The sequence below is a fragment of the Cyprinodon variegatus genome, unplaced genomic scaffold (assembly GCF_000732505.1).
Source record: "Cyprinodon variegatus isolate N-32 unplaced genomic scaffold, C_variegatus-1.0 Scaffold574, whole genome shotgun sequence".
Classification (NCBI taxonomy): domain Eukaryota; kingdom Metazoa; phylum Chordata; class Actinopteri; order Cyprinodontiformes; family Cyprinodontidae; genus Cyprinodon; species Cyprinodon variegatus.
The window spans coordinates 528,429-550,847 of NW_015151027.1; the positions used below are offsets into that span (position 1 = coordinate 528,429).

Genomic DNA, 22,419 nt, shown 5'->3' on the forward strand with positions numbered 1-22,419 from the left:
CATAACCATCATAGATAATAAAGCAGATAGCAGGCATCCAGGGATTCAATTTCACAAACATGTGATGAGGTGAGGGGCTGCGGAAGGCCCGTAACTCACTGATGCAAAGCTTACATCAGCAATAAAATATTCATGAACCCTTCAACACCCGTAAAAACAACCAATGCTCTACACACATCTGATAAACTTCACTTCCTTTGCAAAGCAGATGGCAGATCTAGAAAGGAGCAGCACGCCTTTGCATCTGGGGTCACTCATCTTTTGGGCCGGAGCGAGCCAACTGTAAAGAGGTTTGGATTAAAAGCGAAGAGAGACAAAGATCCTGTTGCTTCAATAAAGCAGATGAAATGACTATTTGGAAATATAAACAGTGCATTTCCTGGAGATATGGGGAAAAATACATTTTATCTCCAGCACATTTACACAACATTTCTGCCAAGTTGGCAAGGAACTGGTGAGTTACTGGAAATGCTCAAACAGCAAACACGCACAAACTCAGAATGGAGTACTGTGTGTGTGTGTGTGTGTGTGTCTGTGTCTACTTGTTTATGTTCTCAATTTAGGGCCGTTTTGTTTATTTACTAACCTTCTGAGGACCAGCAGACCTTGTGAGGACCAAAGCCTGGTCCTAACACGTTGGATCCCCAGGTTTTAATATTAGGGAGTCTGTTTAGAAATATGGTGGTAATTCACTTTAGGTTAAGCTTAGGGTCAAGAATCTACTGGTCATAGTTATGGTTTGGTTCAAGTCACGGCTAGACATGAAAGCAGTAAATGGAAAGTCTTAATGTGGATATAAACACAAACCTGTGTGTTTGTGTGGGGTAGGGGGTGGAAAAAAATTCAAAAAGAAACAACCTTTTTTTCTTGTTTTGACAAGTGGCATGTAGTGACAGTTACTGAACACTAAACAGGTAACACGGCACCAACAAAAGACTTAAACCTCTGAAGAAAAAGAAAAAAAAAAACAGTGTATGTTTTTATTTGTTGTGTTTATAGAAGCACAACAGGAAGATCAAATATTAACTAGCTTCTTCCTCTTTGTGTTTATGAAGACAGAAACCAGCAGCTGTGTGAAACTGACAAAACGATATCTGATCTGAAACCTAATACCTGCGTTTCAGTTACACCGTGGCACGTCCAAACAGCTCAAACTGTTACAATTGGACCCGGCCCCTGCTGAAAATGAAAAAATAAATAAAGCTCCACCCCTATGGCACATTCCTGCCTCCATTAGGCTCCTTAAAAGCTTTTTAACGCTTACCTCCTTGTTTTCATTGTTGAAAAAAAAAAAAAAAAAAACCTTATCTGTAGGTCTTTACGCTTTTCAGGTTTTGCCAGAGACGCCCCCTCCCCACGCTGGGTCAGCTTGCATGTGTGCCACATCAACAAACATGAGGGAAAGAGGCCTGTGTTAATAAAGGACACGGCAGTCTGACACAGCAGAGCAGCCTGTTCTGGTCGCCTGCTCCGTGACACGAAATGTGAGCCAAAAACCAACAACTTTTACAGACGGATCGATGTAAGTTCCCTTTAAATGAGCTCCCAGCTGCTTCACTAATTCAGCTGAAGGGACAAGACAGATGTAGCTTTATAAAGAAATGTAAAGACCAACTATCAGAGAAGCTTTCATGAAATCATTTCACAAGAATGTAGATTTTTAGTCGCAAACATGTTCACACCTGGGCCTTCAACAGCCTTATCTTTTAACAGTTGGACGAGAGCTTTGTTATAGGCGCCATGAAGTAATTTCCTTCCTTAAAGGGGTGTGTCAACCCACCCCACCAACCAACATTTATAGTAAATAGGAATCACATGAATCTGCCTCCTTCAAACACTTTAAAACTCCAGGGGCTTCAAATAACGAGCATTTTTTTCCCTCAACCAGCCAGAGCTCTCGTTTTTTTCTTTTGATTAAATCTGCTAATCATGTCATCTAAGAGCTGTCAAAAACAGAAACAGAAAAATGGAAAAAAAAAGAACAGAAGAAATCAAACAAAACTGCTTTTTCCATTACTGTCCTAACATTCTTCAAATACTTAATCTCCCAACTGACGGGGGGAGCATGTGCACACATGTGAGTGGGCTCGAATTTAAAAAGGTAAAGGATTCCTGTCCAAGAGTTTTCATGTCTCTCCTGCACATCTGGCTCTTGTTATAGGCTCTGTGACCTGCGTGTGGTTGGGCTCCATCCCAGCCCCCATCACTCCGCTGTGGGAGAGCAGAAAAACGAGTGAGTGGTGCTGCTGCAGTTCCCAGGACCCCTGGCAATATGGGTGGTTCACTGCTTTGCTACGGGTGAGAGATTACCTCCCACTGACCATCCTGCTATTCTTCTTTTCATCTACGTCTTTGGAGTTTTAGTTTTCTGTTGTTTTTTTTGTCTCTACAGACATATTCCTGTTATTTGAGTCCTTTAGAAAATAACAACACTCTCTTCCATCATCTGTGGGATTTATTTAAACACATAATTAATCTTTTATATCATATTGATATATACAAATATATATTTTTAGAAATCCTGAGGATTCAGATGCGATGCGTCTTGCAGCTCTAAAGACATTAAAGCAGTTCAGCCAGATGTAGCTGCATCCATCATCACTTTAGGTGTAAAAAGCAATTTGTGCATTTCTCAAAAAAAAAAAAATGTTTTATTGATTTGGTTGGAAAAACAAATGTAGCTTTGCTGCCTAAAAAAAAGAAAGAAGTGATTTGTAACCCTTAGCATCAACATCTGGAGTGCTACAAGATCACCCTGGTCTGAGATGAGCTCATGCAAATTTATGAGCAGACCAGTAGCAATTTGTTGCTCGCTGTAGAAACTGCAGTAAATAAATTCCCTCTTTTTCTCTGCAGAGCTGAATTTGACCCGGATTTTTTTTTCAGGCAGATACAGATTGTCCACTTTTCTTAGAGGTCTCTGTGCTGCTGATTTTAACTTTTGCTTTCTAGCAAGTGCAACACATAAAACATAAAAACGTGCAGCAGGTTTCTTTTCAGCGACTGCAAAGCTCGTGCAGTAGATTGATGCATTTGGAAAAAAGATAAAGCAGGGACTCTCAATTTCATTGCATGTTATGATTAGGGAAAATGTATGTATTTTTCAGTGTTTGACCTGCTGAAAACGGGTTTGGAAATTAAACATTCCATGGGGAAAAAAATTCCTATTATAAGTGCTGCAATGAATTATTTTTCTACCACTATTTCATTAATACAGGAAATGCTTTTCCCTATGAATCAATATATCTAGAGACCCCCCCCCCAAACAGTTTCCTCCTGGCGTCACTTCCACTGCAACAACAGTTCTCTATTATTTGGATAATCATGGATTAAGGGTTTATTTTGGAGCCATCAGCCGTAAAGTTTGTCCTTTTCTTTAACAGACGGAAGGAGATGAGTCAACTGTGAAGTTCATTAACTTCCAAAGAGGAGCAGCTGCACTGACATAAAGTGAGAACTGGGGGGGTTGATGAAAAAGAGAACCACAGCAGCGGATAAAAGGATGCTCACTCATTGACAGCAGCAAGTACCAAGAGGAGACGCTATAAACTGGAGGGTATTCGCACCATTCTGTCACTAATAAACTAGCCCAGCATTGCTAACAATCCCCCTCCTCCCTGGATAAAAACAGTTGTCTGTTCCCAACAAGGGGCCAACCCCAACAACTTTGACAGCAACTCAGATTCAGCAGCATTCATTACCCAACTTCAAAGCGGCAACATCTCTACGGGACATGCTATGCTAACTGCGTTCTGGAGCACGCCCCCCCCCCCCCCCCCCATCTCAAGTAGGACAGAGTCACAGCACAGCCCGGTGTGTTAAAGATTAATGAAGATATTGCAAAGAGCAAACCATCTTACAAAACATGCTTAAACGAATTGAAATATTTAGGAGCGGCAATCTGTAAGGGTTAGTGTGTTTGACTTGAGGGCCCTGGAGAGGCCTTCAGGGAGGGGGGGGGGGGATCATATTGTATCTATGATGAATAGGGTGAGTGATGCTTTGACGGCAGCCGGATAGGATCATCTACAGGAAACCTGACTGCCCAGAGCCCTGTTATTTAATGCGCGATAGCGAGGCATTTATCACCTTCAGGATGATTTAGGGATGTTTTTGCTTAGCGGCAATTTTATATGATCCGGCCACATTTATTAAATGGGCTGTCCCTCTGCAGTTTACATCTCTTTATAAGTTTACATTAGCGCATACACACTTGTTTTATAGATATAATTATAGTCCCACCCTATTGACAAAGCTAAAACCGTCTAAAAATTAATTTATTTTCAAGCATAACTCCTTCCTGAATTGTCTTTAACAAGCCCTGCATCTTTTAAGTCGACTCAACGGCACGATCGAATCCAGATCGTGAAGGTAACGGTGATTTCCTCTGTTTTTGGGAGGATTTAAGAGTTTATTTCACACTCCGCTACAGAGTGGGCTCAAACGTTCCTGCGTCATTAGGAGAGACGACATGGAGGAAATCGCAAGGAGCTGTAGACTCGATTGTGAGCTGTTAATGAAGCTGCTGGGGTCCTGTGTCTTAAAAAGAGGCTGTGTTTAGTTATAGTGATCACAAAACAGGACCCACCCACGTAGGACGGTACAAGTCATGCGGAGCAGCTCCAATCAGCGCTCAGCGGGCTGCTTCTTCTTCCATCATCATCACATCTTGTTAAAACGACTTTTACAGCAAATATCTTCATCAAGCTCATGAGATTGATAAGTTAATATTAATGTATGGTAAGGTCAAATGTGAGACTAAAATGATGAATTCTTGAAAGACTTCACAAGCCGACAGAAAACAGGGTTACGAAGCCGCAGAGAAGCCCTGGCTACTTTTAAATCATTTAATCAGAAGCATTCAGAATGAAAAAAAGAAAGAAAGTGAGAAAGATCGACAGACAACAAAGGAAGAGTTTGAAAGCACAGTGAGAATGAATTTTCAGTCACAGAGTTTCTGACAAGAGAGCAGCAGAGAGAGAAAAAAAGAGAAATGCAGCAAAAGTTCTGAGTTCTGAAGCTAAAGCCCAGACGGCTTCGTCAAGGACCATTAGCCTACGTGAGTAGGGCACTCGCTGGGTCCCCCAACATGAAATATTAAAACGTCCAACATTGAACTCAATGGTCCAACTTTTCTAATCATATCAAACACTGCCAGGGGTTTCAGGGATACAGAAACCGACGTTCACCAACTGACACAGTGAAAAGCTGCCCACAGTGCTGTTTTGACTTCTCTGCTTAATTAAATGAAAATAAACACGGGTTGTTCTAGTTTCATTTATCGGACCGACACAGATGCGTTTAAAAATGACAGAGGTCGGCAACTGTCCATGCTAATGCAGATAAATCATGCGTAATCTAATCATAAACATACGTTTCCTGTAAGCTTGGACTCTCTGTCCTGCTTGGGCCATTTTTCCATCTCTGTGACCAACATCTTCACAGAAGTAAACGATGCCAGCTCCGTCTGGGCTGCATTAGCATTTCCCAAATCAACGATTAGAGCAATAAGCCTCAACTAACAAAGATTAGACATGTCTAAATTCATATAAGAACATCTTACAACACTGTAAGCTGGGTGGAGATGGATTGATTGCTAAATAAAAATATAATGCAACATTGCAGCAAACTAATTTGGGAAATTTGTTTTTGCTCCTTTAAGCAAAATCAGAGCCAACACTCAGATACAGGAAAACACTTTGTATAACTGAATAAATACATGCATTGATGCAGCTCCTAATCTTTTATATTGTTTATGAGCAAAGCTGTAGTAATCCTCAGATAAGAGTTTCATATCTAAAATTGCATTCATTGTGTCTAATCTAATATTATATTACTGTAGGAGTCACTATCAACAATCAGAGATGAAGTAAACGCTGCTTTTTTTTTTCCACCACTGCTGAATGCTTGTGGGTCTCCAAGCTGCGCTGGTATGAATATCTGACTTTCAGCCTCACACAGATGGAAATACTTCAGATTGCACCAAAATTCCTCCTAAATTAGAGCGACATCTACATGAAACCCTGATACACAGCTGACAGTGTCAATAAGAGGCAGAGTGGAAATCTGCACAGAAGGCTTCCCACTTTTTTTCTGCATGTAAATACAGTCAATGATGGATTGTGTCTGTATAAATTAGTTAGTGGGGTAGATTGCAACAGCCCCAAAGGGAAAGGGGTGCACTTTGAACAAGCTGTTAAAATTAAAGGAAAGTATCAGTTGTGCAGAGAGTAAAGATTAAAAGTTGTGACGTCTCTTTTTTAGCTTGGAGAATGGAGGGTATAGATAAAAGGAAAGTTCTGAAGAAGGCTGCCCTTAAGTGTGCTGCTGTGTCATGACTTAGAGATCCCACAGATCTCATCTACTTTATCAGAACTTGCACTGTGTTTGCCCCTTCTGCTCAGTTCTTTAATCTCGTGTCACGGAATATTAATGATTGTTATAAAAAAAAAATGCTTCCTTGAGAAGGAAGGAGGAAATGAGCACATTTGTTAGCAGAACTGGTCCAACATGGTGGCATGGGGTACAGTGAGGGCACAGTGTCCCAAACACAATCCTCCCTTACAGGCAAAGCCCTGGAGTAAGAAGCAACTTTTTAAATAGATTGCTGTATGAATACAGGTTATTATCTGCTGCCAGCGTCTGAAGTCCATGTTCAACTGAAGGGAAGCTACAGGCTTTAGAGAAGCGCTGCTAAGTTTGAAGTGAACACAGAAAAGGCTGCTTTTAAATAAGAAAAAGAAACGTCAAAATCAAACGCAAACTCGAGTGAAATCAGCCTTTTCCTTTTCATTCTGAAAACCCACAGAATGCTTTCTTAAAGAATAGACCCATCCTAAAATACTTGCAATCCTGCTTTAGTGTCTAAAACTGTCTGTTTGGCGCCCTCCTAAGGTTCAAACTGGGTTACTACATCTGATTTGTTGGTGTTGGCTTCCTGGTTATTGTGACATCACCTTGAGAAAATGACATCAGCTGAGGGCAAAAGTCTAAAAAAATTAAATGAATAAAAAAAAAAAAAAGTGTCTCTCAAACAAAATAAAAGAAAATGTGGTTCTATATGGATACTCTTCACCACAGCTGCAAAACTCAGGTTTGGTGCATACATATCTTTAGGGTTTACTCTGATCAAAATAAAACCTATTATTTGAAACTCTGGCAACAATGTACCACCTATAAAATGTATTGAGTCTGTGGTCCTCTGCCTCAGGAGTCTTTGGGCATCTCTTAGCAGTATAGCTCAAGACTCCAAGGATCCTTCACAGAAAGGTGCATTTTTAAAATGTTATATGAGAAGTAAAGCTCTGATATGGTTGAGCTGTTCTTAAAAATGGGCGCCTGGTTCATGCTGGCAAAATAGGAGGAAGAAGGAAGCAATAGAAAAAGATGTTTCTTGGAAAATGAGGCTTCTGTCACTTACTGAACGGCACTCCCACATTACAATCATTATAAACAGCATGGTACAGCGTTCTGAGTTTGTGCTGAACGGCCAGTTAATCACTCAACATGAGCTCAAAAGAGTTTCAGATTTAAGCATTCATCTTCAGTAAAACTCTGATGTGCCACAAACAAGATGAGAACGATGCTGAAATCCTGAGGCCACAAAAAAAAACAATGTTTCAGCGTAGGCATGTAACCCACAAAGAGAAACAGGAGCAGCTTCAGCAGCAGCCAAGCCGTTCAAATGAAAAAGCAGATCTTTTTGTTGTGGCGCTGCCTCCAGTTTATTCATTTTTAAATCATCCTTTTTGATCTTTTGGCATTTGATCCCATCCACACTGAAGATCTCGCTCCTAATGGTCCTCGGCGTCCATTCACTCGTGTCAGTCCTCATTACTGACCTCCATCTTACCAGTAACAGCTTCCTTCAAATCCCATTTCACTGTTTATTTAAATACCTCCCTAATGGGAGCGCAATCGGACCAGGAATAGCGCAACGATTTCAGGTCTGCTTTAACTGCTGCGCAAGTCTGATGATGTGGGCAAGAAAAAGGAGGCCTATAAAATGCAAAATAACCATCAGCAGATGCAGGATGGTTGTTAAAGCTGCTTTACTGCAGTGTGAGTCAGCTGTTTCTTAATTGTATGACTTCAACTTAGTTGTAATTATTCCCTGGGTTTTAAGTAGCACTCTGAAGTGGAAGCTTAGTCTATTACTTGATGATTTTGATTGTTTACCATTAAAACACCTGGTATTTTAAGTATATCCCATCATTTATATATTTTTTATTTGTTTTGCTCTTTAAGATCAACTACATTGGAGTTGGACTGAAGGAAAAAATGAGTGACAATCCAAGTTAGAGAATGGCAGGTTATTATGGAGGATTCTGACCCAGAAGTGCACTAACTGTCAGGATTAAGGTGGTGCCTCATTGCACCATCAGTCAACAGTGCTTCAGAGTTTCCACATCGTCAAACAACCTACTAACAGCAGCCAGCTCAGCTCTATTGATTAGCAGTGACAGAAAAACAAAATGGAGTTAGAATGTATTTTGACCTTAAATGCCGTATCAATGATAAAGATGGATTCATTCTACCAGACAAGAGAAACTTGAGAGGAAAGAAGCAGTAAATTCATTAAAACATTAAAATATACTTTTTTCTTGCTGTTTTTTTTTTTTTTAAACATATTTAAACTATAAAAACATGTTGGACATAATTAATACAGTCGAATTAAAAGTTAATGGTACCGTTCTTTCTCAGATAACATTTTTGTTTAAATGTTATTTTCTTACATTAACATTTAGCTATGCATTTGCTCTGGATTTTTTTATTTATTTTTAGCAAATACTAGATATTGAAATAGAAAAGCTGAAGTAAGGACTATCCTATAGACAAAACTTCGAAAGCAGCCGACCTTTCCTCAGTAAAATCTTGACTATGCATTTTTTAAAACACAAATCTTTGTTTGAAAACAAATTTTCAACCACAAGACAAAATCCCCAGAAGTTAAAACTGCAAGTTATAAATTGCCAAAACTTTGTTCAGTTGGATCAAACAGGCCATGCAACAGTAGACAGGGAGTCTTTCTGTTAGAGGTTATTAGCATCAGGCTTACCAAAATAAAACAACAGTAAAAATTCATTTCTGTAGCTTCCATATGCAAGGACAAAAAATTAGTGCTGATCTCTCATTGAACCAGCAGGTGGGAACCCCCCAAAAATAACTAATGTTTACTAATCAGTAATTACACCCCATTAAGCACTACCAGATTGCACTCATAAAGGATGCTGTAACTTAGAGAAGCCTCAAAGTTAGCCACATGTCCAGAAATTAAGCCAGAAAAGGCATAGATATAAGCGGCCATTTAAAAAAACAACTTTCAAAGCACTTAGACATGCAGGTTTTGAAAGAGAGCCAGACTTTTAACAGATAACAGGAAGGCTAACACCAATGTTCCATTTTATACTTGTAGGCCTTTTATACTTATATACAGCTTTTGAAAAGCAAGGTTTCCAATCTTTGATTAATACACACCCAGTGTTTTAGTAACGCCAGCCGTGCTAACGGCGTTTTGAAATATGAACTCTGTTTTGTCTCTGTCAATTGAAAATGCCCTTTAATTAAATGTATGTGAATCAGCCACACCTGAAAGCATCTCGAATTAGAGATAAATAATCCATGTGTTCAGTAACGGTTGAACAAAAAGAGTCTTACCTAGGCTAGATCTTTGATCTAACTCTGCTGTCCAGCTCCAGGACTCTCAAACAACCCAGAGGAGACAAAGAGAAAGATACACCGCAGCTCAGATAGGCTACAGTCCTTCAGACACTTCAACCTTCCTTTCCAATCAGCCATAGGTCAGGAAGTCGTAACAGATTTGTTTGTTCCCATCTCTGAACTAATGGCTTCATTCCAATCAATGAGCAGAAATGCTTTGCCGTCCAGGCAGTGCGGAGCATCAGAGGATCTTTATTGAAGCCATCACTGGTGATAATAAAGCTCACCTTTCAAAATTAACGAACAGAGAGCATTCTTCAATACCAGGCCGAGGTCTAAGCAGCCGTCCAAACGGAGCAGATGCTTCTGTTTCAAATCGTTTACTGACACGCTGGTATCGTTCCAACCCCCTGAAAGGTAAATCTTCTGTAACAGAGTGCATCAAGCAATCGCTCTCATAATCAATCAATTTATCATTGTATAATTGTTTGGCCAATACAGCATAAACAGAGGAAATGCACATCAGTTTTACAACGCTCAAGGTGACAACTTTAATCATTCTTTTAATGCACAGTTGACAATTAACATACTGCTTCGCTGTCAAATTGGGGTGAATATAAACCTCCTCTTTACTTTATGGGATCAGCGTAACCAGATTAAACCTGACACTTTATTTCAGCTTTGTTGCTCATTTCATTCTTATTCTGCTCTGTATTTTATACAGGGAATATCATCTATATGCAATTCTCCTGATAATGAGTAGTTACTCCTATGTTGAATATGGATACTCTGTGGGGGCTCTTTTGATGAGGTAATAGTGGTGACACATAAGCTCACAAGTCATGGAAGGTTGGATTTGCAGAGCGTCTATTGGGCGAGACTTTCCCAGTTTCCCGTTTTAAAAGCAGATTAGTCTAACTGGGTTTAATTAGCAGAGATAAAAAAAAATGTATTGCAAGGTAAGAGATCAAAGTCACACAGCAACAATACTGGGAAAGGTCCCATCTGTTTTCACTTCAGTTCATGTTCCAGTCTTTACTCAGCTTCTAGATATCCTGTTTATGCAGCTTTATTAGGCAGGGCCAGCCACAGGTACTCTCAGTGCAGATCAGGTCAAACATAAAACTAGTTTCCAGTCAGTTCAGTCTTCACACGGACTCCTCTGGGGAGCAGTTTTCTGAACATCTGGGTATAGTTGCCTTGTTTGTGTTCCCACTTTCTGCAGCAAATACATAGTTAAAGGATTTAAGTGCATAAGATAGCTCATTAGTGTTCATGCTATGATACTGAAGGCAATTAACATCCTCCCCATGTGACCAGTAAGGCCATATGGTGCAGCACAGACCATCGGTGCCTGTTGGAGGAGTAGCACCGTGGACTTTGAACATCTGGATGAAGAGGTGCTCATTCTCCTGTGGTTTTAATTTGCAAAAAAAAAAAAAAAAGGTTCACCTAATAAAGACAGTTTGGTGCAATCAGCAGAATATGGCTCCAAACAGTGACATATTTAAAAAGAGAAAATGAAATCCTAGAGTGTTTGTTAAAAGGTAACGTCAGTTCTGTTCTCACACAAACCAAATATCTATGCAAACTATGACGCTTTTCATTACAACCCAAATTTGGCAATATCACTGATTTGATCATCAGCAGTTCCCAAGAAGAGGAAAAAAACAAAACAAACAAAAACGGATCTTCTAAGATCTGCCTAAAGGCTAGACTAATTTACCCCAACATTTGTTTTTAAAGGGAGGAGCAGATGATGGGAAATGATAACCAGGCTGATCAGGTTCCACTGGAGCCCAACAGGAAGTCATAAAAAGAGGAAAAGGTCACCGACGCAGACAGGAAGAGATAATCACTAATTTCACCAGCTAAGCACAGAAAACAACCTTCTCAAAAAAAAAAACAAACAAAAAAAACACAAAGATACATATTTTTAACTCATAAGATTGGCAAAACTCAAAGGATTATGATTCACACAAAGTGATTAATTAATTAAACTACACACATTTCTGCTGTTTCACGCTCTTTAACTTAAACACCAAACTAATATACTGTCAATGGCAGCAGAAAAGCACTTCTTAAACTATTTATCTGTTGAGAGGAAATAAATCCTAATAATTTGCCCTGTGTACATTTTTTTAAAACAAAGTAAATCACACTTTGACACCAAATACAAAACAAAATCATTTAAACCTGTCAGACAAAATACAGTATGGTAAAATATCTCAAAAGGCAATACCACATGCCCCAGATAAAAAAAATAAAGGTTTAAAAACAGATGAGAAAAACAGTCTTCTACCAGTTTGGAAAGTGTTACAAGGTCATGTCTGAGGCTTTGGCGCTCCGCTGAAGCACAGCAAGAGCCATTATTAACAACTGGAGACATGAACCTTCCTGGGAGTGTCAATTTCACCAAAATTACTCCACAAGCTCATTTACAGCTGATCCAGAAAGTCATAACAGAACCAAGAACAACAGCTAAAGCACAGCAGGTCAGAAATAACTCAAAAATAAGAAAGAGAGACGAGGCGAGACAGGCATCTGTGGGAGAATTAAAAAAAACTTCAAAACCTGCTAGTTCATCTCAAACTTGTCAGAATAAAATCTAAAAATTTATGGGACAATATTCTTGTACAACAGCTATTCAGGAAAATCCAATCAAACCAACGGTCCAGTATGTTAGGGCTTGCGCGACGGCACCAGGACCTGGGCAACCATATTCTAGGAAATGCAACTCTCTACCATAACATCCTGAGGGAGGACGCTAAGGCCATCACTCTGTGGCCTTAACCTTAAAGGAACAGTGTTTGTGGAGCAGGAGCATGGGCCAAAGCAAAACAATGAGTCAGCATCCCAATGGCTCAAAAAAAAAAAGAGATCAAATCTGACAGAAACGCTGTGGAATGACATTAAACAGGCCATCCATGCTTGAAAATCCTCTAATGTGGATGAATTAACATAATTCCCATACGAACAGGCAGGTCAGATCCCACTCATGATGTTATGATATAAACTGATGAACTAATAAAAGAAGAAACAGAAAAGAAAGTTAACCTTTTAATCCTAAATTTGGAAGATTCTGTTGTTTTTCTGGCTTTTTTTTTTCAAACCTAAATCCAGATTTCCAGCCTGGTTATACTTTCAGACTTACAGTCTAACCTGTTCACCTGTGAGCATTTCTCACATTCAAAGGCGCTACAACAAAAACAAGCTGAGAACACACCTATTCTTGTGAAAGACGTGCATTAGAAGAAAATCCTGCCAAATTAACCTTCCAACACAAAGATCAGTGACACACCTGTAAGAGATATCCTTCGCTCAACAATGAAGCACCTGCACAGAAACGTCAATGCATGGTGACTTCAATGCAAACACAAAATGGCCAGGGGGGAGGGGGGTTCAGGAGTGCTATAGGAACATTTTATGGTTTCTGTGACTCAAAGTAGAACAGTCAAAACAGAAAGGCAGAATGTTACTGTGCTGTCCTCCCACACAGCTGAGCCAAAAAAATGAGCATAAATTATGAAAAAAACCATGAATAAATATTTCAGAGAGGTTTTGAAAGAGCAGAGAAGGCTTTTTGGAAAAATGATGGCAAACAGGGGCTGATATTAACCACACAGTAATGGGATACTGTGTACAGCAGCTTCAGATTTCAGGTGAGTCCCTATTTGCATAGTCAAAACCTGCTTCTAGTAACTTACCTCCACCCAGATGGAAACTCTCTGACCATCACATGAAAACATATCCCTGTTACATTTACAATTCGAAACTGAATATTTAAAAAAAAGCATCTAACTACTTACATGACCATGATTTATGAAACCATGTTTCCTAGCAATTCGGTCGGCCTCCTCCGGACCTCCAGGTATGTGGACCGCCCACGTGTTGGTGTAGACCTTCTGACCCAGAGCCGATCCTAGCCCACTCACCAGCAGCACAAACGCAGCTCCAATTAGCAGCTCCAGCAGCCTGAGCCTGTGGCCTATGGAGGAAGATGGAGGGCCAGAAGCCATGGGTTCTCCTACAGCAGCACAGTCACCGAGCACGGCAGCTCTCCAACAGGCCGAGGCTGCTCAAAGCACATGCAGGTGGACAGGTAGTCAAAGGCAGCGAGAGTCGCAGCTCACCTGGAGAGAAACAAAAGAAGAAAGGAAGCCATGCAGCGATAAAACTAACCGACAGATTATAGATGGCTCGCTTTAGACACAATATTTCTGACTCTATATTAACCAAAACATCAGAGGGAGGAAAAACAACTAGCAAGGAACCAAAAATAACAGCTTTCTTTTAACTCAATTGTATCTTAGAGATATTTCTCTATAAATAATAAGGGCTATTTAGACACTGTAGTCAATATATGTATATTTAGTTAAGATTAACAGGATCTAAAAGGTACTGATTTGAACTGGTTTGCTCTTAAGCAAACAAGATAAATTATGGTACATTTAAACGCTGTTTAATAAGATTCATGGCTTCATATTGATTTTAAACCATAATATCTTATAAACTGTATAAAGAGCACCAAAAAAAAGGACAAAACTGTCTCAGGTTCAGTTTTTCAGAGCTTAAAGCCTCAAGTTTAGTTTTTTTTTTTTTGCCATTATTTTTAGTTTGTTTTGTCTTGTTTAAGCTATGATTTAAATGCAACTGCTGTCAGGCTCCAATGCAAACAGCATGCACCATATATGACGTGCTTCATAGAGGATCTTTGCTGTAATGTTGCTCATCAAAAACATTTTCCAAGAAGAAAACAAAACAAAACAGTTTTCCGATGTAATTTGCATGTAATTAACTATTTTCAGCTCAGGTATTTAAAACCTTAAACTCTGAAAAGCAGAAGAACTGTGACAATTAAAGAATGAAGCAACATTTATTCCCCGAACTTGCTGTAGATCTGAATCCCTCACAATTACTTACGGTAAAAAAAAAAAAAACATTGCAGAAACAAAACAAATCCAATTAAAATTGGTCTGGGTTTGATTTGAGAGAAAAATAAGATTTTCTTCTGTCTAAACTGTATTATATAAAATACATCAATCCAGTGCAGGTAACATAAAGAACACAGACATAGTGGACATAGCTTAAAATGCAATATTTTTCTTATTTGCTTAAGATGAAATATTTTTGAATCATTTACTAACTTTTTAGCAAATAGAAAAAAAAACTAATCCACCCTTAAAGCAGATTTAAAGGGCTATTGGAGAAAAAAAAAACAAAAAAAACAACCCAGTTTAGAACGGGTATTTAACAATCCCACACAACGCAGTGAGCGGCAGGTCGGCGGCGGACTGGATGCTGCGGTCAGGCACACAGCAGCAGATTTAGGCCTCTAAACTCCCACGGGAGGTTCCGGCCAACAGAGGCCGGCAAGAGAAAGAAATGCTTAGGTAGCGCGCAGGAGAGGTGGAGAAGTGTGGCTGGAAAGCTGGACCACACCCTGGATGCTGAGGGATAACAGAGTCTGTTTTAGTAGGTAGTGAAGCAGCCTCTGGAGGGGGAACGCCTGAGGCAGCAGTGGCAGCTACTGAAAGGCTGCAGCCAAGGACAGCACATAAAAAGCAGCAGGGAAAGAAAATTCTCACAAAGTGGAAATTTTAGTGCTTCCATCTTTTTTTTATATATTTGTTTTGTAGCATGCCGCAAAATATCCAAACTATGACCAAATGCAGGAAACCGAATTCTTCATTTTAGGTTTTCTGCAGACATATTGTTGCAGGACTCTAACCTAAGCTTGTTTAACTGCTGATCGTTCTCTTTATTGTCTGAACAGACTATTATCCCTCATATCGTGCCACCGAACAGACTAGACCTCACTGAACAGAGCTCCTATTGTGCGTTTTCCTCCCAGTGCAGATATATGAGATCTCCTATGGTGTCCCCCCACCCCAGGTGTTATAAGCAATATAGTCACTTCTCTAGTGTAAGCCATTGTCTTAGCCTCAGGAAGGACAAACAAGCTCCCCAAGATTTCCCATGATGACATGTCGCAATGAAACAATAATGCGTTTAGAGGGACCTGCTCTTTTTTCTGTCCTTCTAGAAAATCTTTTATTTCTGCCCCCCCATTATTACAGATTTAAAAGGAGAAACGTTTTCATATAGGAGTTATAAGATATGCCAATAAGTGAAATAGTTTCACATCTGCTAAAACAGTATGCAATACATTCCAAAAGTCATCTTTAAACACCCATCAGGATTTACCTGAATGACGAAATCTGTTTTTATCTAAAATCTGACTTGCTAATATGGACTTTGAGATGTGACTAATTATTTTTGGGAAATTTCAATATGCAAGTGAGACACAGAAGTAGAAGCTCTGAATCATTTTAAAAGAGAAGGAGTTACAACATCCTCCTGTTGAACGCATCACAGTCAGATTAAAGCACTTGAAATTGGTTGATGTGTTTGCAAGCTAAAAGTAAAAGAGGAAAAAAGAGTGAATGTTCTTAGTTTATAAAAATTCAATGAACAGGAAAAAGGGTTAAATGTTCAGCTTTTGACCTGCAGGTTATTTAGCAGAACCAATCAGCTGGGAAGCTGCTTTATTCAGACTTCTGGTGGCTTGATCAAATCATTAATTTAAGATTGTTTTAAGTGTTTCACTGGGTAACTGTTACATTAGCATGAAAAAAACAAATCAAAATATGTTTTTTAATGATTTACCTAAAACAATCCTAATTGAGTAAATGAAATGTAGTGAATAATGGCTTAACGGTAATATGTGGCTTATCTGGTCCTGCTTGCTAAACAGGGCCAGCAGAAATTCCCATGTGTTAACACATGTTGTGGCAACAGCTGATCTGATCGGACTCCTTTACCGACACAGACCTCCCACAGATAATCCACAACAAGCCCGTCCTATGCAACCCGGGGAGTTTTGATTCACCTGAAGCAAACATTTCTATCATTTTCTAACCAAAACAAACAGATAATCTAAAGACGCCCTGAGACGCATTTCAGTAACAGGTTAAGGCTAAAACTGTGATGCAAATGTCTTTCAGTATGCTATGAGGAAACTATCAACTCAGGCCGAAAAGACAAACATTTTTCTGATCTGGAAAGACGAGCTGCTTATTCAAGCCAGGCTTTATCAATGCCTTCGTTTCTTTCTATAAATACCTTCACCGCAGACGCAAATGCGGGAAAAATCAGGGACTACAATAGGCCGGTGCAACAAAATATGAAAAGAACGGAGCATTAAGTTAAACTACCTGCTCTGATGAAAAGCTTAAATATATGGAAATAGAATAAATAAAAACTAGATGACAGTGAGGTGAATCTGCTGGTATAACTCACTCAGTTTTATCCTCTGTCTTTTGATGCCACAACCAAAGCGACTGAATGTTCCTGAGGCTTTTGTTTGACTTGTTAGACACGCGCTGATATTTAAGTGCAGAGGGCTGTGACCTCATCCAAGCTCCCGACCACTCAGCGTCCTCAACGTTAGTCTGGAAAGCCTCGCACAGAGGGAAGCCAACCACCGCCACACGCGGCTTCTTCAAGATCCCTCACTGCAGAGCAGGTCAGGCTCTGACAATGATGTAAAACTACATTATAATTGGCCAAGAATCATTACACCCCAAAAGGATAAAGCTGACCTCATTACCAAACTCATAACTTATTTTATTCTTTATATAAGAAAAAGTGTTTGTTTTTTTTCCATCTCACTGGTTTATTGTTTATGTTCTAATGAGAAGAAAAATAAACTCCAGTGGGTTTCACCAACATGACCTTTTTACAAGCTATTCTGAATCTGCAATTTCTCACCTCAACACACATACAAACTCTTCTACTCAGCGAGATAACGGGCTGCGAGTGCAGCCGAGGGCTGAAATACGAACATAACAAATAAATAAATATAACATGGACAGCAAGCATATTAGTTTATGAGAAAATTGCGGTTTGTTTATTGAAGCCAAATACAAATGAGCTGTTTATTTACTCAGGGCAAGTCAGTTCATAATTAGCATTATGAACCGACATAACCAGAGGAGCTGCTATTATTAGTTGAAAAGCCTTAATTGGCTGCAGTTAAAGTTAAAAAAATGCTCTTTTGATCAAAGATGAACTTTTAAGGTTAAACAGAAAGCGCCCAAACATTTAGGAGAAATTATAGATCAAATTGATCACCTCTATAATAAAACTAAAAAAAATACAGTTTTAATTGAAGCTACATAAAATATTGATTTCTGTGGTTAGCTCAGTTTGGATGTGTGCAAAACTGCAATTAAAAAAGGAAAAAAAAAAATGGAATCAGGTTACTGATTTGAATTCCAGCTTATGCTAATAATGCATTTGTTTAGCTAGATGGGGTTTCCTGTCTGCATTTGATAAGAGATATGAGTGGCGAAGATATTACAGCAAAAGTACAGTTTGGGGTTCTCATTATTTCTGTTGTAATAATGGAAAAAATAAAGGATGAGAGAAAAAAATCCAGGTTAATGGAGAACTGGTTTCAAATACCTTAATAATCATGTTTTTCTAATACGGTGCAGCTTAAAAACCGAATTAAATACAGTAGCTAAATGTAATAGTTCAGATCATGTGTTTATGGGGAAGAGTACAGTTTGCTGCTCTGGTCAAAAAATTTTATAAGCAGGTTAACAGCTTCTTAAACGATGGATCATCACTGAAAACATGGCTTAAAACAGCCAAAGTAAAAAGATTTACCAGCATTCTTTCAAGCAGCTGAGCGGCAGTGCACAGCAGCAGACTCATTTTAAGCCACAGCAGCAGTGTGATTCCTTTTAGGTTTAACTAGACTACCTGCCAAAGAATGAAAACTTCATCTGAAGTGGAAGATGGCCGTCATTCAGCAGATGTTTGCAGATTGTTAAAAGTGCTCTGTGGAATTAGGACGTAAAAAGCGGTCAGATGTTGGGAAGCAGCTGATCCGGATCCAAATTACTTCCAGAAAGGCGTTATGAGAAGTGACAGGAACACAGCGCAGAAGATGCTTGTTTGTATCTTTGTTGCAGAAAGCCTCCAGAGGGGCGGCAACAGGCACATCATTGCAGAAGGGAAACGGCATCTCTACTTCTTTTAGTCTAACATGTCTGATTAAAGACGGCGATGAAACGCGTTTTTGGATCGTATAGGTTTTAAAAAGCGAAGCTGCCAAGGTTTGGAAATGTTGACTGCGTGCACAAAGCTCTAAGACACTGGGAAGGAGAACTAGAGGAACAGAAACGGCTCAGAACAAGCCCTTTTTTTATAATGAATAAATAAAATACAGTTATTGTTGAAGCTAATAAGAAAACCTTTTCCTAGCCTTCTGTTTCCCTCCATAGAGAGTTGGAATCATTTTAAACAGATTTTACATAGAAAATTACCGATTCAAAATAAAATGGAAATGTCTGCTTTTTCAATAACATTAGTTACAAACATTATAAAACAAGCAGAGTTATATTTTCACTGCTCAACGTTAGACACACAGACACTCAGTGGCTTCCCTCCCCCTGTTCTCTGCTAAGCATTGCCCGTCAGCTGGCTGAAAAGACTACTGTATATACCATATATTAACACTTTCTCTTCTACAACAAGGAAAAATCTGGACATACAAAAAGCATTAAAGATGTATGATAAAACCACAGTCCGTGACATGGATGCAACTATTTTTTAATATAACTGACTTCAGCGTGTTTCACCATCCAATCACAGACCTGATTCAGTGGCAGATCAGATGTTTGTATGGTGAGCTTCTCAGGAGTGACAATAAATCACAAAAGAAAAGACGGTGAGCCAATCCGGTGGTCTAAACTCAGGGAAGCGAGCTTCAGTTTTTCTGCTGGGTCCTAGTGCTCAAGGAATATTTGTGTACTGTAGAGTAGCCTTGTTTTTGGACAGTAAAGCTGGGCGTACACTGTGCGATTGTTTCAATCGTTGCATGCAGCTGCAACTCGCACTGTACGACGAAACCCTGTGGTTTCATCATGCAGTGTGAGTTCACAGCTCACGGTGGATGTTCAGTCCGACGCTCTGATGTGATCTGCCTGCTCACACTGTACGTCGAAAAAAAACACATCGGAATCAGCTCCGCAGTGAGATGGGGCTGCATTGACTCGTCTATCCAGAAGCCAAATGAGTAGAAGAGGAATAAAAAGCTCACTAGAGTGAAACGCTCTGCTTTGGCAATTTGAGCAATTTTGTGCTTAAATCGCTAAATAGAAAAGGCAAAGACGTATTTGGACAAAAACATGGGCAAACGTGGCTACTACGGTCTGTCAATTTCACAGAAAGAACTCCATTTCACTCATTGCACCCCCACGATTTTTTTTTAGGATTGCCCACGACAGTCAAACATGTTTGATTTACTCCCGACCTCACGATTCCTGATCGGGAGGCGGTCGTGAGAGGCTGATCGCCCCTCGCTACCCCCTGTACACTACACAAAGCACGACGCACGATCAGGCTGAACGAATCAGCCCGATGGAAAGATTCTCGCATGGCTGGCAAATCGCCCCGAAAAGGGCAAAGATAAAAAATAAATAAATAAAATCGCACAGTATAAGCCCGGCTTAAAACATGCAGACCTAAAAGGACGATTGAAAAAGTGAAGGGGACATGTCCCCCCCTGCCCCCCCCCAAATAACATCCATGGTTGGTGAGCTCTAAGTTATGCAGAAAACTGAACTACTAAACAGGTTTATTTGTCTCCTATAAAGTAGAAAACTACCTAAACAATGAGATAGATTGTAGAATATTTTAATTGCATAAAAATGATGAAATGATTTTTCTTAAAGTGAGGATCTCAAGCTTTCTGTGATGTGTTAATATGTGCGTCTTTGTCGCAGCCTGTAGTGAGTTTCACAGCTTTGCTTCAGTGTTTCTCCAAAAATGATCCCCAGCCTAATAATAATGCTGAACCACAGCTGCAGATACACAGAGGTAAACAACCCAACAACAACGATGATGATGATGATGATGATGATGATGATGATGAACCAATGCAGCCACAACACACAAACATCCCCAGGAACTAATGACCTACAATTCCCACTCTCTTAGACCAGGGTAGACTTTATTTAACTAAAGTTGCCTCATAATTAAACAATCGTGGACCGAAACGAGCAGAAAAAGACTCTCCTAAGAGCTTCAGCCAAACTTCAAATATCAATGTTTATCAAGTTGTAAGTCCTCCGTGGGTTCGACTCACCGAGTTCAGTCCACGATGAAAACACGCAGTAAGTGTGGGATCTTTGGCTGGAGCTGATCCGATGATGATGATGATGACAAATATGTCTGAGAATCCAGCGCTGTGTGATTAACGCAAACTTGACGCCACACTGCTTCTCTCACAGGTGCCTCCCCCTTTTTTTCTTATCAACTTCTAACGATCGTTTCGCGTTTTTTTATGGGGGGGAGGAGAGAAGCCGATATAAGAGCCGATATGGAGTTTATTTTCGATCTCCGCAGGAAAGAACCACAGAAACCGGGACACGGCGCTGTCGACGCAGACTCGGGTTTTCTGTGTGTTTTCTCCGCTTTGGGAGAGGAAAACCAGCTGACAGCGCAGTCGATAATCCTTCCCTGGTCCAACGTGTCAAGCTTTCGGTGGTACGGGAGCGGCTGGTTCGGTTAAAGTCGGCAGCCCGACCAGAACAAGTCAGATACAACAAGCTAAAGCAGACGGTAAACTTACCGAGGGCTAAACTTACCAGCTTCCTTTACATCCTGCTCGATCCTGTGGCTTATTGTCTCACGTGGCGGTGTTAAATCCGACGACGACACGGCGAAACGACTGAAGAACGCGTAAAAGACAACTGCTGATTATAAACAGTCATGATACCCCTCCGGTGTACCGCTGAGTGGTCGGCACAAGCCCCAGGAAATACGTCAGGATCATGGACGAAGCGGAGAACAGCGGCTCCTCACGGAACAGCAGCGCTGCTGCAGCTCCACCTGCTGGTCATGAGGGGAGCTGCGGCATGGATGTGTCGCTCGAAAACGAGCAGGCCCTCTCTGCCGGTTCAAATGAGATGGGATCTGACTCCCACGCCTAACTTTTTCTTCTTCTTTTTATCTAGTTGGTGATATTTTATCCAGGCCTACCTACAATTAAACGAAAGCAAAAGAATTACACATTTTTGGATCATTTTTATAAATCAATCAGGCAGCCACCACAGCATCGCTACATCTGATGTATTTTGTGAATGAACTAAAAAATTACACTATGCACAATATTACAAACAAATATTCAATTTAGTTTAGCTTTTCAGAAATTATGAGGATGAATCTATCTATCCATCATCCTATATTTATCAGATTTCAGCATGTCCTAATTGCATGCACTTAGTGCATTTAAAACAATGTCGTTCACGAACCATGATGACAATGTATAGTTTAAAATAGACACCAAATCTTGAAATTTCCCTCTCCCTTTCACCATTTTGTATCTACTTGTTACCTTTTTGACCCTTGCCATGTTGTACCCATGTCGTTTTAATTGCTGAGTAGATGCAGTTGCTTTGTCTAATGCTATGTTCAGACTGCACGCAGCAGAAGCAGCAAAAATGCGCCTGCTGCTTCATTTTTGGTGCTTGTACTAGTTTAGTTCTGATGCATCTTAGTTGAAGCATCAGTTAGCGGCAGAGCTACCCTATCCTTTCTTTACCTGAAACAATGGCAGCTATATTTGCCCTTATAAGTGGGTAAAAAGTAGTTTTAATATATTTTTAAGTGAGAAAGTCCACCTGAAATCTTCATCTGTGCAGTCAGTTCATAAAGATTAGGATCCTGCCTTCAAATATTATT

At 39.9% G+C, this 22,419-nt stretch overlaps 1 protein-coding gene across 4 annotated transcripts in view; it reads right to left on the minus strand.

Moving 5' to 3' along the window:
• Positions 1-21,525, minus strand: part of LOC107095805 (furin-1-like) — an 85,183-nt gene extending 63,658 nt beyond the window's left edge. Inside the window, exons 1-2 of one of the 4 annotated variants that reach the window (XM_015392116.1) lie at positions 21,324-21,525; positions 13,470-13,793 (exon numbers count right to left, since the gene is read on the minus strand). In XM_015392116.1, coding sequence (XP_015247602.1) covers positions 13,470-13,679 — 210 coding nt within the window. In that variant the 5' untranslated portion in view covers positions 13,680-13,793; positions 21,324-21,525. Of the gene's footprint in view, positions 1-13,469; positions 13,794-16,962; positions 17,080-20,821; positions 20,963-21,307 lie in introns of those variants that run through there. The other 3 variants (XM_015392119.1, XM_015392117.1, XM_015392118.1) reach the window with 3 other exon arrangements.
• Positions 21,526-22,419: the final 894 nt, after the last annotated feature.